The sequence below is a fragment of the Heptranchias perlo genome, chromosome 2, assembly GCF_035084215.1.
Source record: "Heptranchias perlo isolate sHepPer1 chromosome 2, sHepPer1.hap1, whole genome shotgun sequence".
NCBI classification, from domain to species: domain Eukaryota; kingdom Metazoa; phylum Chordata; class Chondrichthyes; order Hexanchiformes; family Hexanchidae; genus Heptranchias; species Heptranchias perlo.
In genome coordinates, this window is record NC_090326.1 from 108,439,132 (window position 1) to 108,454,298 (window position 15,167).

Below are 15,167 nucleotides of genomic sequence, written 5' to 3' on the forward strand. Positions count from 1 at the left end.
CATGAATCATCTTCCATGTGCTTTTTACAAGGCACCTCTGTCCTGTGTATATATTATTGTACCATATACAAGTACGCATTTCATTTTCATTATTCTGATCGTCACATTCCATGCCAATTTTCAGTTTCAAAAGTTTAAAATGGATGGGGCATGAAAAGAGAATGAAATAATACTAATCCTAAAGGTAAACAACCATTAAAAGGATGTACATCTATGCATTTCACTGGGGCAGATTTCCCCTCTTCACAACAGTTCAAGTCAAGTGGTGCACTAGTGCACTACATCTGACTGGAGCACAGCTACATCCAGGTGGAATTCCAGGTTCAGTTCATTTCTATGCCTTGGCCTTCACCTTGACACAAACACCCCACTAAAAACTTGTCCACTATACAGGCCTGCTAATTCCCACATTATTCAGTGCTTTTTGTTGTCAAGGACCAGCCCCACTGCTCCTCTTTGCCGGCCCATTACAATTTAAAACTTACCTTTCTGAAGGTGCTAGGGAGACCCCCTTCTTGGATCCTGCAATCTACAGGAGCTGGTTGCAATCTCTAAGTCCCACTTTTAGGGCATCCGTCAGGGAAGAAATCCAGGGAAATGACACATAGGCATTATGACATCACTCCTGCGCAATGACATATCACTTAAATAATGTTCCCAACCATTTCAGGTGGAAGCTTCGTACTTATGTCAGGGGATGCCCTAGAAATTGTAAGTTGATGGGCAGGGGTGGGGGGGGGGGGGGGGAAGAGGAGACCTGCCATAAAGGCTAAATATCAACCTCATTCAATTTTGTAAAAGGGAAATAGATTTCACAATATGTCATAATATTTAAAGAATTACTTCTTTAACTGATCAACCTGCTCTACATAGCTCCTTTAAAATATACAACTGGATAAGTACTTACTACCTCTAGTAAGGGCAGGTTTCCACATCTCAACAGTTCAAGTCAAGGGAAAACATAATCTTCATCATGGAGAAAATCAAATGTTTCACATCTTTTCAAATTCTTCTGCTATTTCTAGTTTAATAAAGCATACTTCAAGAGAGTAACTATAGACAAGTGTATTTTTATTCGATTATTAGTGGAGCTGCACGTGTGAAGTCAACACTAAGTACAGTATTTAGATCAAGCAGGTTTACAAGGAAGTGAGGAAGAAGAGTGCATTGGAGAGGGAAATGGTGGAGGGGTGAGGAGACACGAAATAATGCTCACTGGGAGGTTGCGAGGTTATTTGCAGGGGAGGGCCTAGATTTCGAGGGCCAAACTCTATTATCCTGTTTCGTTGAGGGGGGGAGGGGGTGGTTAGAGGATGGTACTATGTTCCTTAGTTGGGAGGGGGTTCCATTGCACCATGCTCTATTTTGTTTGGTTTATGAATTGGAAATTGCCACATTGTATTCAGTGTGTTTTTTAAAAAACTGGGAGGGGTTTGTTCCCTTTGGTTCTAGTGCTCGTGCTATTTCCCCTCATCCAAGGCTCACTTCGTTTGTTGGTGGGATATGCATTTAGAAAGGCTGGGTTTCAGTTTCTGCAGAGGCTGGCTTGTTTATTGCAATGCCAGTATTTTAGTCAGCTATGATTCACATACATACCTGTTGTGTTGCTAAGTAGAGGCATTTTAAAACTGGCGATTTACGATCTCAATGCTTCCATTCGCATTGCGGAATGGCCATTTAAACCTGTGCACATTGCTGCAGGCTCTTCACACCACCCCTTTCCAGTTTGGAGCAGAAAACTGACCTCAGGGACATCACGGATTTTCGTTTCCTGCTGGTGTAATGGAGTTTACGCTCATTGGAGAGTTTCTGAGATCATTTGGGGAAAGCTTAATGTAAATAGAGGTAACTGGCACTTCTGGATTTCTGAAGGGGAGGGGTTTGCAAGAGTATAGCATATTGTCGCATAATGTTCAGGAGTGTCCCAACGGGTCACGTAACATTATGCTCAGTGCTATCTACAGGTGCAATACCATTAGGTTGTTGCGACCACTTACTGTTTTAAATTTATGATACGCTAATGGTTCCAACAAGGCTTATATGTATAGACAAAAAGAATACAACCTGTTCAGCTATAATAAATGCTTAAAAAAAATGAAACAAGAATATAACTATGGCTTCTTACTGAATATATTTCATAAATTCCTTTGCGTCCTTCATCACATTCACGACGGACCCAGTGTCGATTGAGGTAGGCACAGATTCCGTTCAATACTTTGCTAGAAAACCTGTAATCTTCCCACTGCTGGGTATAAAACTTCAATACACTCTCGTCCATCAAATCTTCACCATCCTATTAGGAGAAAGAAAATTAAAATTTAGTCGCTTCTTTTGTAAACAACATTTCACATGAATGGAAGTACAGGGAAAATCTATCAAATTAAGCTGTTACAGAATGGGGTTTTTTTACAAATGAAACTAGTTACACCACGTTGCTGCCTCCCATAAGATAACCCACAGAAGACTATGCATCAGTCACCTTATTCAGAAGATAATCAAAAAAGCTTTTGGGTCCAATAAATTGTACATTACACTGAAATAAAAAGTCAATGATAATCACTTATTCCATTTAAAAGACCTATAGCACCTTTTTCCTCTTAGAGTGCAAAATTATCTATAACTACTTCATTTTAGCAAGTATTGAATAAAATGTTGTTTTCCATGATTACCCATGCAACTAATAATTAAATAGAATAGCCACTTATACAATAAACACGGGTACAGTTACCAGACAGAGATGGGGTTAGCAAAGAGAGCAGTTTTGGTCATAGATGAAAAGGATCAGGAGTGAGGCACTTTCCTGAGGGACCCACAGACTTTGTTATATGATGAACATCCATATAATGGTGAGGCCATATACCCAATTTATTAACTCATCACAAATCTCAATCTTGCAATAAAGACAGAATGTCATGCCTTGGGAAATGTTCTAGAAATACTGAATACTATTACATGGCTTTTACGCCAAGCACAGAGAGTCACTATTCTTGACCAGAAGACTAAAAGCATTGCAAGTTAACTACGTTACTCTAATGTCATGGTGGCAACCAAAGAGCAGGTCGCTACGATACAGATGATGCCACAGCTTCTCATTCCATTCACAGCAAAGTTTGTGGAAATCAAATCAAGACAAACTTACTTTTAGTTTTCAGGGTTGAATGTGGCTCTTTCCACATTTAAGATTGACAGGCTATTTAAGATTCACGCAGATTACTGCAGTTCAAAGACTTGTACCTGTCATGAGCTAAGGGCGCACTGTACTAAATAATTCTATTTGCATTTATATAGCCCCTTTCACATCAAAATATCGAAAAATTTCACACGATTAATTACTTTTTGAAGTGTACTATCATATATTGTATGTTACGGCACAGCAGGAAGCCATTCGGCCCATCGTGCCTGTGACAGCTCTTTGAAAGAGCTATCCAATTAGTCCCACTCCCCTGCACTTTCCCCATAGCCCTGTAAATTTTTTCCCTTCAAGTATTTATCCAATTCCCTTTTGAAAGTTATTATATAGGCAAATGCTGCAGGTATCTTCTGCCAGTATATTGGTTGAGCGAGAAATGGTGGCCAGGACTCCCTGCTTTTCTTTGAACGTGATCTTTATCATCCACCTGGACCTCTGTTGCATCTTATCAAAGAATGAATTGGAAGCTTGGGATGCTCTTCAGTCCTAGTCCTCTTGGCTGCATGATCTTTGCCATGTGCCAAAGAGATCTTCAGCACACCTTTCATTAAACAAAATGCCAAATGCAGCTGCTTACATCTGATGCGACACTTTGTAGAAAGGATAAGATTTTCAGAAAACATTCAATTAGGTGTCACAAAAATTCAGCCATATGGCATAAGAGGTATAGAAAGTTGGTTGATGGACAGAATAGTTAGGGTTAATGGGTGTTGCTCAGATTGAAGGATCGAAATTATGTATCCAAGTGGTCAGTACTGGGTCCAGTTTTGCTCTCGGTAGATATACACACACCATTGAGACTTGGGCATAGAGGGCATTATATCTAAATTTGTTAATGACACAAAGGTAGAATATTGGGCAAACAGTGAGGAGGATATAGACAGGCTAGTGGAATGGCCGACAGGTGGAAGATACAACTTAATGTGGATAAGAGTAATACATCTTGGGAGAAAAGACAAGGAATGGGAATGTGCAATTAATGGAAAGACACTTAAGTGTGTGATGAAGAGAGACCTAGAGGTTCAAATACATTATTTATCTGCACTTGCACTTTCAGGGAATTAAGCTATGAAATGCCCAATAACATTTTGGCTTTTATAAATTGGGGCACAGAATACAGGAGTAAAAACATGAAATGAGAAATTTGTACAAAATGTTGGTTAGGCCAGTTTGGCTTTTGTGTGCAGCTTTAGATATCTCATAAGAGAAAGCACATTAAAGCCATAGAGCAAGTACAGAGTAGCATCATCACGATGATGCCTTGGATGGGAAAGACATGAGATACTGGGACTATTTCGACTGGAGCACAGAAGGCACGAGGAGATTTAATAGAGGTAAACGGTTTTGATAAGATGATGAATAGGGAAAGACTATTTCCTCTGGTTGGGCATTCAGTGACAAGGGGTCATCAAATTTAAAATAGGCACTAAGACATACCAAATGGCCAACATTTGACATAGTTTTGGGAGATGGATTCTTGGCTTGTCTGTTCTTGCCCCTCCCTACCCAGATGTTTCTGTACTACATTGCTCCTTTTCCAAGTGGGTGGATGGATGTTTTCTGGTATTCAGACTGGCTTTCGGCAATCTTCTCAAAGTAACATTGCTGATCTAGCCACGATTGCAATGCAATTGAACTAAATGTCAGAATGGCTCAGTGGGAGCACTCTCGCCTCAGTCAGATGGTTGTGGGTTCGAAATCCACTTCAAGACTTGAACACATAATCTAGGCTGACACTTCATGCAGTATTGAGGTAGTGCTATGTTATCAGATGAGATGTTAAACTGAGGGTCTGTCTGCCTGTTGTGGTGGACATAAAAGATTCCACAGCAGTATTCAAAGAAGAGCAAAGGGTTCTTCTGGTGTCGTGGCCAAGATTTATCCCTCAACCAACACCATCATGACATATTAATTGGCGACTATCTCATTTGTTGTTTGTGGAATCTTGCTGCGGCAAATTCCTGCCAGGTTTGCGTGCATAACAGCAATGACTACACTTCAAAATTCATTGGCTGTGAATTGCTTTGGAAAGCCCTGAGGATGTGAAAGGTACTAAATAAATGTAATTCCTTCCTTCCGGTCCCTAAGTGAGTACACATAAAACAAATTACTTGAATTCAGAGTAGCCGAATTATATCTCAACTAAGACTTGAGAGCAGATTACTCATTAACCTGGCAGGGAAACAAGAAAAGGTGAAGGTAAGGTTTTTTTTTCTTCTTAAATAGCCTCATCTAATAATCAGACTATACAACATTAATGGAATGTTCCTCAACCGCATCTAGTGTTCATTGCTAGGAACAGGTCAAATTGTCCAGATTAGATCTGGCATGTGGCAAGCTTTAAATAAAAGTAGTAGATGCTGGCAATGTATAGCTAGTTGATCAACATCTAAAAAAAGATAGGTTAAGATTTTTGAGTTTACCCTTAATCAAAGCTGGCATGGTTAGGTTGGAGAAGCCCTTTTTATAGAACTGAATGTGAGCAAGCTGGACTTGCCCTAGAAAAAGATGAGAATAACAGGTAGCAGTGAAAACATTAAAACAACTGGCAAGCCAGGGGATTCCATGCGCAGAAAACACCTTCAAGAAAATTTGGCTTATTATCCTGCATTAAGATGCTGCCAATTAAAAGGATGTAGTTACATAGTGATTATGGTACTTGACTAACAACCCAGAGATCGTGAGTTCAAATCTCATCATGGCAAGTTGTGAAATTGAATTCAATAATTCTGCTAATTTGTGATCTGCCACCAGATAAAACGACATGAAAGCCAATGGATTGTTGTAAAAACCCAACGGATTCACTAATGGTCTTCAGGGAAGGGACCTGTCACCTCTGGTTTGCATGTGGCTCCAATCCCACACAGTGTGATCGACTCCAAATGCATTCAGGGCAAACTTGGATGGGCAATAAGTATTGCCTTGCCAATATTGCCCACATTCCAAGAACAAATGTAAAAAAAATGTAATATCATTTATCTCAAATGTTAGTTGCAGATTTCCATTGTCCGTAACAGTGCTTCCTATGGGCCTACAGGGGAGTGGATGAGAATACAAAATACCTTTCTTTGAATTGCTCCTGCAAATTAAAAAAACAATTGGATTTGGTGGGTCTGGAATTGAAGCTGAGCTGGTTTCATGCATCGCTATTTTGCATCGTGCCGCAAGTGTTCTGAAATGCCTCAGTGTATTTGGAAGAGCCAGTGTTCCAATGGCAGAAAGCAAAAATCATGGCATTACACTGCCATTGAGTCAACATGTCATAGAGTCATACAGCACGGGTAGAGGCCCTTCGGCCCATCGTGTCCGCGCCGGCCATCAAGCCCTGTCTACTCTAATCCCATATTCCAGCATTTGGTCCGTAGCCTTGTATGCTATGGCATTTCAAGTGCTCATCCAAATGCTTCTTGAATGTTGTGAGGGTTCCTGCCTCCACAACCCTTTCAGGCAGTGAGTTCCAGACTCCAACCACCCTCTAGTAGAAGAACTGCATGCTTACTGGTGATTGTCACTCTTTTTGTTGATATTTCCCTATCATACAGTAACAAGTTCTACGAAAGACAACATTTTTCTTTAGCCTGGGTAGTGGGTCCTTTTGCAGTCTCCAACACACCCTTTTCTTCACGTCCATGTGTATCCGGGTATGTAAAGAAGTTTACGGTGAAAAAGGAACAAATTCTCATCATCACCATAATGTGCTCGAGGAGGATCTTGTGCATACAGACATTATAGCTTCCTCAATTGCTGCCTCCAGTTAAACAGACAGACAATCCGGGGGTATCCAACTTCCAATAATAACAGCAAATGTTAGCCATTTGGTATGTTTAATGGGCTTCAGACCATCTGTAGCAATGCAAACTTCTGTGAAATTTCTTCCCCAATGTTTTCTTCAACTTACTTTGTTCCTTTACACCATTTCAACTTCTGTACTATTACAAAATAACCTACCTGCAACTCCAGGCTTCATTAGTCAGTAAGGGCTTGCAAAAGGTTGGAGCACCCTCCCAAATTTACCACAAATTATGAACAGATCATGGAGCCCTATATGGAAATTTGGGTTTTCAGTTTAAAAATATGGTTTTGAAAACTTTAATATTTGCTAGGTTAAGAAAAAAAGGTATTTATTTATAGTTAGAAATTATCTACAAGAAACATTTTTAAAGAAGGTTTTGCACAGAAAACAGTCCTCTTACCTTAAGAAGATTTGTCAAATAATTTTTCAGAAACTCTTTTAGACGTTTGTAGAGTTCCAGCCCTACAAACTGGGCTCCCCCTGGGGTTTGGCCCTTCTGTTTTTTGGCAGCAGCTGTTCCTCCTCCTCGCGCTTGATTTGACTGGTGGACACTGGTACAATAGTTATAAACGTGACTGCAGTAGAGGTTAAGGGCAGTAGACGAAGATAGTGGCCTCATCTTAACAATAAAATATACTATTTTAACCTGCCATGGTTGATTCAAACAGGTTTATTTATATGTACAGCTGCCTTAACTCAAGTTTATTAACATTTTATGCACTAATAATCTTATACCAAATATACATTCATGGTTGGCTTTCAAAGCTCAGCATATTCAATTGTTGGATTATTTCTTGAACTTACATCTGATACCCTAATCATAGTACAATTACATTTGAAATGAAGATCAAATGACAGCGTTACACTTTATGTGAACCCACAAGTCACCAAACACATGCTAGGACAAAATCAATTTTAAAGATTTTAAACCAGTCAACCAACATATTAAAACAGTCAATTCAGAAAACTGTTAAAGCCCTCTACACAAGTTTGCAGGGTGCTACTTATAAGCATATCAGCAAACATGGATCATCTTCATTAATAACCAAAGCTCACTGAACAGCACTTTTACATGGTATATTCTCATAATGGTCCACCCTGATGGGTTGGAAGAGATGCGTCAGGAGTCCATATATATCTTGAACAAAGTGACAAGCAAAGAGATAACCCTATTAACCTACAGATAATGCCTGTCAACACAATTCTATTATTCTATCCAAAAAGTAATTGTGAACCATCTATTATGCTGGCTAACAAAAATGCACAACACAATCACAGATGCAATCCTTATAACTCCACAACCAAACTGAGAAACTGCTCTTTATCAGATGTACAGATAAAGGCATTAACAAGCCTGGAAAAATGACCGTAAAAGACTATAGCTAACTACACAAGATCATTTTAAAAGGCACTAACCCAGAAGTCACTGTGATATTAGCCTATGAAAGTTTAACACTTTATATATGACAATACTTTGTCCATTATTTTAATGGATGTATTAACCAGTTTATATTAAACAGATTAGTATCTCCACTAAAATACCAGATAACATATTGGTATGCATTAAGCCTTTGTACACTAAGCACACAGTAATTTCTAAACTACTGTTCTGGACTTAAAAGCTCAAGTCACTGTAAAGGGCAAATAAAACAAAGGCTGTTCAGCATAACCTTCAAAAAGTCATAAGCAGATCTCAAAATCTTCTCGCACAATGGCAATGTTCAGTTTTCGACAGATAAATCACAGGAACATATATTTCAAATTGTAACAAGTTTGGTATGAGAAGTACCAAAGTATAGAGGAAGATGCGTTCTGGTGCTCAGCTGGTAAAATTATAAATGTATGGCAAATTTCTCATTTGTTTCAATCCTCAGTACTATATTTCCAACTCAAATTTAAGAATATAAAAATGCATTCTATGTAATTAACCAATTTCACAGATCAGTTAAGAACAAAAATTTAAAAATGCTGAAAACAACAGAGGTCAATCAGACTTTGTGGACAACACACAGCTTAATATTCAGGCTGAGCCCGTCACAGCGGAAAATGAAATGAAAAGGCATTTTAATAAAATCAGAAAAAAGGTGATGAGGAAGAAAAAACATACAGAAAGGAAGTGTCAATAAAATGATTGTATCATCAGTCAAGCAATGGAATGCAGTAAGGAAATTAAAAATTGAAGACGTTAGAAAAACATAGCTACGGCAGCAACAGGAACAACCAAGGAAAAGTCGAAAAAGGGAGAAAATGTTAACAGAAAGCCTGCAGCTAAGATATGAAATTAAAAACAGGAAAAAATGCTAGGAAAAACACAGTAATCGGATTTCTCCACCCCTACCCTTCCAGCACACATCAGGAAGCCCATGGCCCCTGCTGACCACCAATTTTATAGGTTGGAAAAATCACAGGCCAGGGACAAGGAACCCAACACACACTCCAGGGCACAGAAGTGGAAAATCCCAGCCAGAGTGTCCGGCTGTCCTGGAAAAGGGGGGGAAAAAAAGGCCAACAGAACGGCGCAGAATCCCAGCTTCTGTGTTTTGCTAGCATTTCATGTTTAATTTCAGAACTGATCTACAGGTTTCTGCATTTTTGATTTCTCCTATTTTCTTCAGTGTGTCTGTCATTGTCTTAGTCATTCCCACAGTGTTCCTCTAATGTCTTTAATGCTTCTTTTCCTTGCCTGACTGAGATGATCTTTTACATCATTTAACAATCAATTTACCAATACTAGTAAAATTGAAGTCAATGGGAATCAGGGGGAAAACTCTCCAGTGGCTGGAGTCATATCTAGCACAAAGGAAAATGGTAGTGGTTGTTGGAAGCCAATTATCTCAGCCCCAGGACATTGCTGCAGGAGTTCCTCAGGGCAGTGTCCGAGGCCCAACCATCTTAAGCTGCTTAATCTATGACCTTCCCTCCATCATAAAGGTCAGAAATGGGGATGTTTGCTGATGTTGCACAGTGTTCAGTTCCATTTGCAACCCCTCAGATAATGAAGCAGTCACAGCCCGCATGCAGCAAGACCTGGACAACATCCAGGCTTGGGCTGATATGTGGCAAGTAACAATTGTGCCAGACAAGTGCCAGGCAATGACCATCTCCAACAAGAGAGAATCTAACCACCTCCCCTTGACATTCAACAGCATTACCATCGCTGAATCCCCCACCATCAACATTGACCAGAAATTTAACTGGACCAGTCACAAATACTGCGGCTACAAGAGCAGGTCAGAGGCTGGGTATTCTGCGACGAGTGACTCACCTCCCGACTCCCCAAAGCCTTTCCACCATCTACAAGGCAGAGTCAGGAGTGTGATGGAATACTCTCCACTTGCCTGGATGAGTGCAGCTCCAACAACACTCAAGAAGCTCGACACCATCCAGGACAATGCAGCCCGCTTGATTGACACCCCATCCACCCCCTATAACATTCACTCCCTCCACCACCGGCGCACAATGGCTGCAGTGTGTACCATCCACAAGATGCATTGCAGCAATTCGCCACGGCTTCTTCGACAGCATCTCCCAAACCCACGACCTCTACCACTTGGAAGGACAAGGGCAGCAGGCACGTGGGAACACCACCACCTGCACATTCCCCTCCAAGTCACACACCATCCTGACTTGGAAATATATCGCCGTTCCTTCATCGTCGCTGGGTCAAAATCCTGGAACTCCCTTCCTAACAGCACTGTGGGAGAACCTTCACCACACGGACTGCAGCGGTTCAAGAAAGCAGCTCACCATCACCTTCTCGAGGGCAATTAGGGATGGGCAATAAATGCTGGCCTTGCCAGCGACGCCCACATCCCATGAACGAATAATTTTTTTAAACTTCCTTTATGCTTTTATTCTTTCCCCCTTCCCCTGTCTTCCGCTTCTATTAAATTGCCTGTTCATCTTTCAGTTCTGAAGGAGGGCTCAAGTCAAAATGCTCACTTTGTCTGTTCTCTCCGCAGAGGCCAACTGATCTGCTGTCTGTTTCCAGCATTTGCAGTTTTTTGGGGGTTATATCTGTACAGTTAAGTACTACTTTAGTACACTGCCCTGGGTGGACTAAATGCAGATTCAACACGAATGAACAACATAGAAAACCAAACAGCTATTCACCTAAAATACAAACTACAGAAATGGATACAGAACTGAATGCAATTTAAACAATGTAACTGCTTACACATGCAATACCCAGCAATCACTCTTAATAATTTGAAAGACCTCATTCATATAAGTTTGGATTTAAAAACAATTCTCTTGATTCCTTTCTTGAAATTCCACAACATAATTAATCTTTAATTTACTACTAAAATAAGAATCATGAGCAAGTGCAGAAGTCAGTGCATGTAATATATTTGACAACAATTGTCCAGAATCTGCTCAGATTAATACCCAACCGTCAGGTTTGTGGATACATCTTCCAAACAATTCTTTTTCCATTAGGTGTCCAAGACCTACACAGACTTTTCTTGAAGCAGCTTTTTAAATACTTTAAAAGTACCCTTGGCTCTTCCCCATTGAAGAGACATATTCCCATATAGGGATACCATCCAAGTGTTTGTTACAAGGCTGGAATAAGCTCAAAAGAATCACATCATAATGTTTTATAGTCAAATTCCATAGTATGTTAGTCTTGTAACACACTCCCTAAAGTCTTCTGCTTATTTCACAACCTTCCGACTTCAGTTTCACTATATTCATGTGATTTAATAAGTCCAAAAACATTCATACAACAATGTAAATTGTTCACGAATGTAACCTAAATCCCAAGATATGATTACTACTGTTTGTACAACACGTCCGGACACAAAACCAGTAGTTTATATTTCCTATGAGCAACTGCCAAAACTTTGCTTTTTAATAAGGCGACAGAGTAATGTGGCAACTTATATAACCAGGAGTTGGATTAGTGTCACTTTAACCTCAATTAATTAAAAAAAACAATCTTTTTACTGTCTTTTAAAAATATTCCCTTTTACAATCTTTCTGTATGAATTATTGGTAGGATTGTTATTTTGAAATGTTTGTTAGCCATCACAGTCAGATTGCCTACAGGAGCAGGGAATGGGGAACGAGGAGGGTGCTTGGCTACTGTTTTAATTTTCTCCCCCAGTGGGTGCACCAGTTTGGATGACACCCACTCCTTTCTATCCCCAAGCCTCCTGCCACACAAAGTAATTTTTGAAGCTGGTGTTGGTATTTTTGATGCAGCCAAAGTGGTCAACAAAAGAATAACTGCTTATTCAACAGTCCAGCAACCTTTCTTAAAGAGGAGCTGCATTTGAATTTTCACCTGTTTAGAGTACATTTTCCTGTACTAATCTACCAGTCCCTTAGGATCTATCCTTGGCTCCTCCCCTCATCTATATGTAGGCCTTTGCCGATATAATCCGCAAACATGAGGCTAGCTTCCACATGTACATTGACAACACCCAGGTCTGCCTCTCATTACCTCTTTCACCACCTCCACAGCCCCGATGTGGTTAGACTACTGGTATAACACAAAGTCTTGAATGAGCCACATTTCCCTCCAGCTAGACATCGTGAAGACTGAAGATATCGTCTCCAACCCCCGCCACAAACTTCATACCCTCACCACTGATTCCATCACCCTTTCCAGCCATTGTCTCAGGTGGAACCAGGCTATTTGCAACCTCAGCATCCTGTTCGACCCCAAGTTGAGCTTCGAACATCATATTCTCTCCATCACAAAGATCACCAATCTCCACCCCTACCTCAGCCCGCCTGCTGCTGAAACCCTCATCCATGCTTCTGTCACCTCTACATTCAACTATTCCAATGTTCTCCTGGCTGAAGGCCACCTCTCCTTGCGCACTTCGTCAACTTCAGCTCATCCAAAACTACGACTGCCCACATCCTATCCTGCACCAAATCCCGCTCTTCCATCATCCAACTTCACGGTTTGGCTCCGTACATCGGCTCCTGGTTCTCCAAAACCGTAAGTTTAAAATTTTCAGCCTCATGTTTAACCCCTTTATGGCATCGTCCCTTCCCATCTCTAATCTACTCCAGCCCAACACCACCACCACCACCACCACCACCCCCACCAAAACCCTGTTCCTCTTACTCTGGCCACTTGTGCATTCCCCCTCCTTTCACCCCAATGGTGGACATGCCTTCAGCCATCTCGCCCCATGTTCGGCAATTCCTTCCGTAAAACCCTTCTGATTCTCTGCTCCCTCTCCTTCTTTAAGATCCTCCTTAAAATCCACCTCTTTGATCAAGCTTTTGGTTACCCCTTCTAATATCTCCTCCTTTGGCTCAGGAATCCATTTTTTTGATTATGTCTCCTAAGTATTTTGGGACATTTTTCTATGTTAAAAGCGCTAAATAAATGCAAGTTGTTGCTGTTAAACTAGACAGCTTAGTATTGGTAATGGATGAGGCCACAATACAGGATAAAAAATAATATTCATCTAGAAAGACATGGATTATTAAACATGTATTTGTAACATGACAAATTTAATTGAGTTCTTTAAGGGAACAATGGAGTGTATTTGTAAACAAACGCAGTAGGTATTGTGCATATGGATTTTTAAAATGGTGTTTGATAAGAAGGTATATAGGCTTGTTGATGAAATTAAGGTACAAATTAGCAATGGAAGTGTGGCAGCATGGATAGGAAGTTGGTTGAATGACAGAAAGAACAAGAGAACTATGGTTAATGGATGTTTTTCCAGACTGAAGGGATGTAAGCAGTGATGTCCCTCAGGTATCAATATTGCAATCATTGCTCTTCTCAGATGTTCTGAACTTTAGGGGATACAATATCAAAATTTGCAGGCGGCACAAATGTTGAGAGCATGGTTAATTGTGAAGATGATTGTAAGTGACTTTAAGAGAACATAGACAGGTTGGTAGATAAATTTCAGATGAAATTTAGTGCAGAGAACTGTGATGTGACACATTTTGGGAGAAAGAATTGGAACATATACACTGATGAAATTTTTTTTAAAAAGAGTAGAGCAGCAGAAAGACTCGAGGTTCAAATATTCAAGTCTTTAACTGCATACAAAAGCATATAAAACCTAAATTTTAATTGAGTACAAAAAACAAGAGATAATGTTAAACCTAACCAAATCATTGGTTAGGTTGAAGTTAGAATACCATGTCCAGTTTTGGGTGCCCTACTTTACGATGGATGTCAAGGCCATTAAAAGGGTGCATAAGAGATTTATTAATACCAGGGATGAGAAGTTTTAGTTATGAGGAGATTGGAGAAGCTGAAACTTTTTTCATTACAACACAGAAAATTAAGTGGAGATCTAAGAGGTATTCAAAATTATAGGAAGTTTTGATAAAGCAAAGTGGGAAAAACTCTCTCTACTGATCAATGAGCCAGTAACTAGAGAACATAAGTTTAAGAACATCACCAAAAGAACTAGAGGTAAGGAGACTTTTTAAAAAAAAATATTGTTATAATACAATGTCCTACTAGAAAGCAGAATCCATAATGTTTTAAAAGGATAAATATTTCAAAAAAATAAAAAAATAAAAAGGGTATGGGGAAAGGGCAGAGGAATGCGGCTAAGTAGATAGGCCTTTCAGAGAACCAGCAGAGGCACGGTGAGCTGAATGGCCTCTTTCTGTGCTGTAATATTGTATGATTTTATGGGCAATAGTGTCAATAAAACCAGTATACCAGGAAAAAGGAAGTAACAGAAGTGGAATAGTTTAACTTGTTTATGATGTAAAAATCCAATTAATTATAAAATGATGAGCAGAAAATACCTACAAGCTTTGGAGCTCTAAAGTTTCAAGGATGAAAATGACATTATTTTCCACGGGCCAGGAGAAGCATTAATTTAATTATTTTCAAGAAGCGCAGGTGAAAAACAGGATTAGAAAAAAAAAGTCAAACTGGTTGTAATATAAAATCTAACGAATAATAAATAGGGCACAGCAAAATAACTTAAGTTTTGGACCTCTGAAGTACAGAGGGTGAAAGCGGCTATTTATTTATTTTCTACAAAGACCCCTTGGGGCAAAATGGGATTAAAAAACAGGTTAGATAGATAGATTAATTTGTTTCCAAAGTAAAATCTGATGAATTATATAAATAGCACATAGCAAAATACCTTCAGCTTTGAAGTTTCTTAACAGGCCGGGCAGGTTTGCACTAAGGGCATAAAAAAGGCTTATAGCATGCTCAGTTTTATAAACAAG

The 15,167-nt window shown here is 39.8% G+C and overlaps 1 protein-coding gene across 2 annotated transcripts in view; it reads right to left on the minus strand.

Moving 5' to 3' along the window:
- cul1b (cullin 1b) overlaps positions 1-15,167 on the minus strand; it is a 90,886-nt gene that overhangs the window by 43,513 nt on the left and 32,206 nt on the right. For both annotated transcript variants that reach the window (XM_068005657.1, XM_068005666.1), the window contains exons 3-4: positions 7,384-7,558; positions 2,126-2,293 (exon numbers count right to left, since the gene is read on the minus strand). In XM_068005657.1, coding sequence (XP_067861758.1) covers positions 2,126-2,293; positions 7,384-7,558 — 343 coding nt within the window. The remainder of the gene's footprint in view (positions 1-2,125; positions 2,294-7,383; positions 7,559-15,167) is intronic.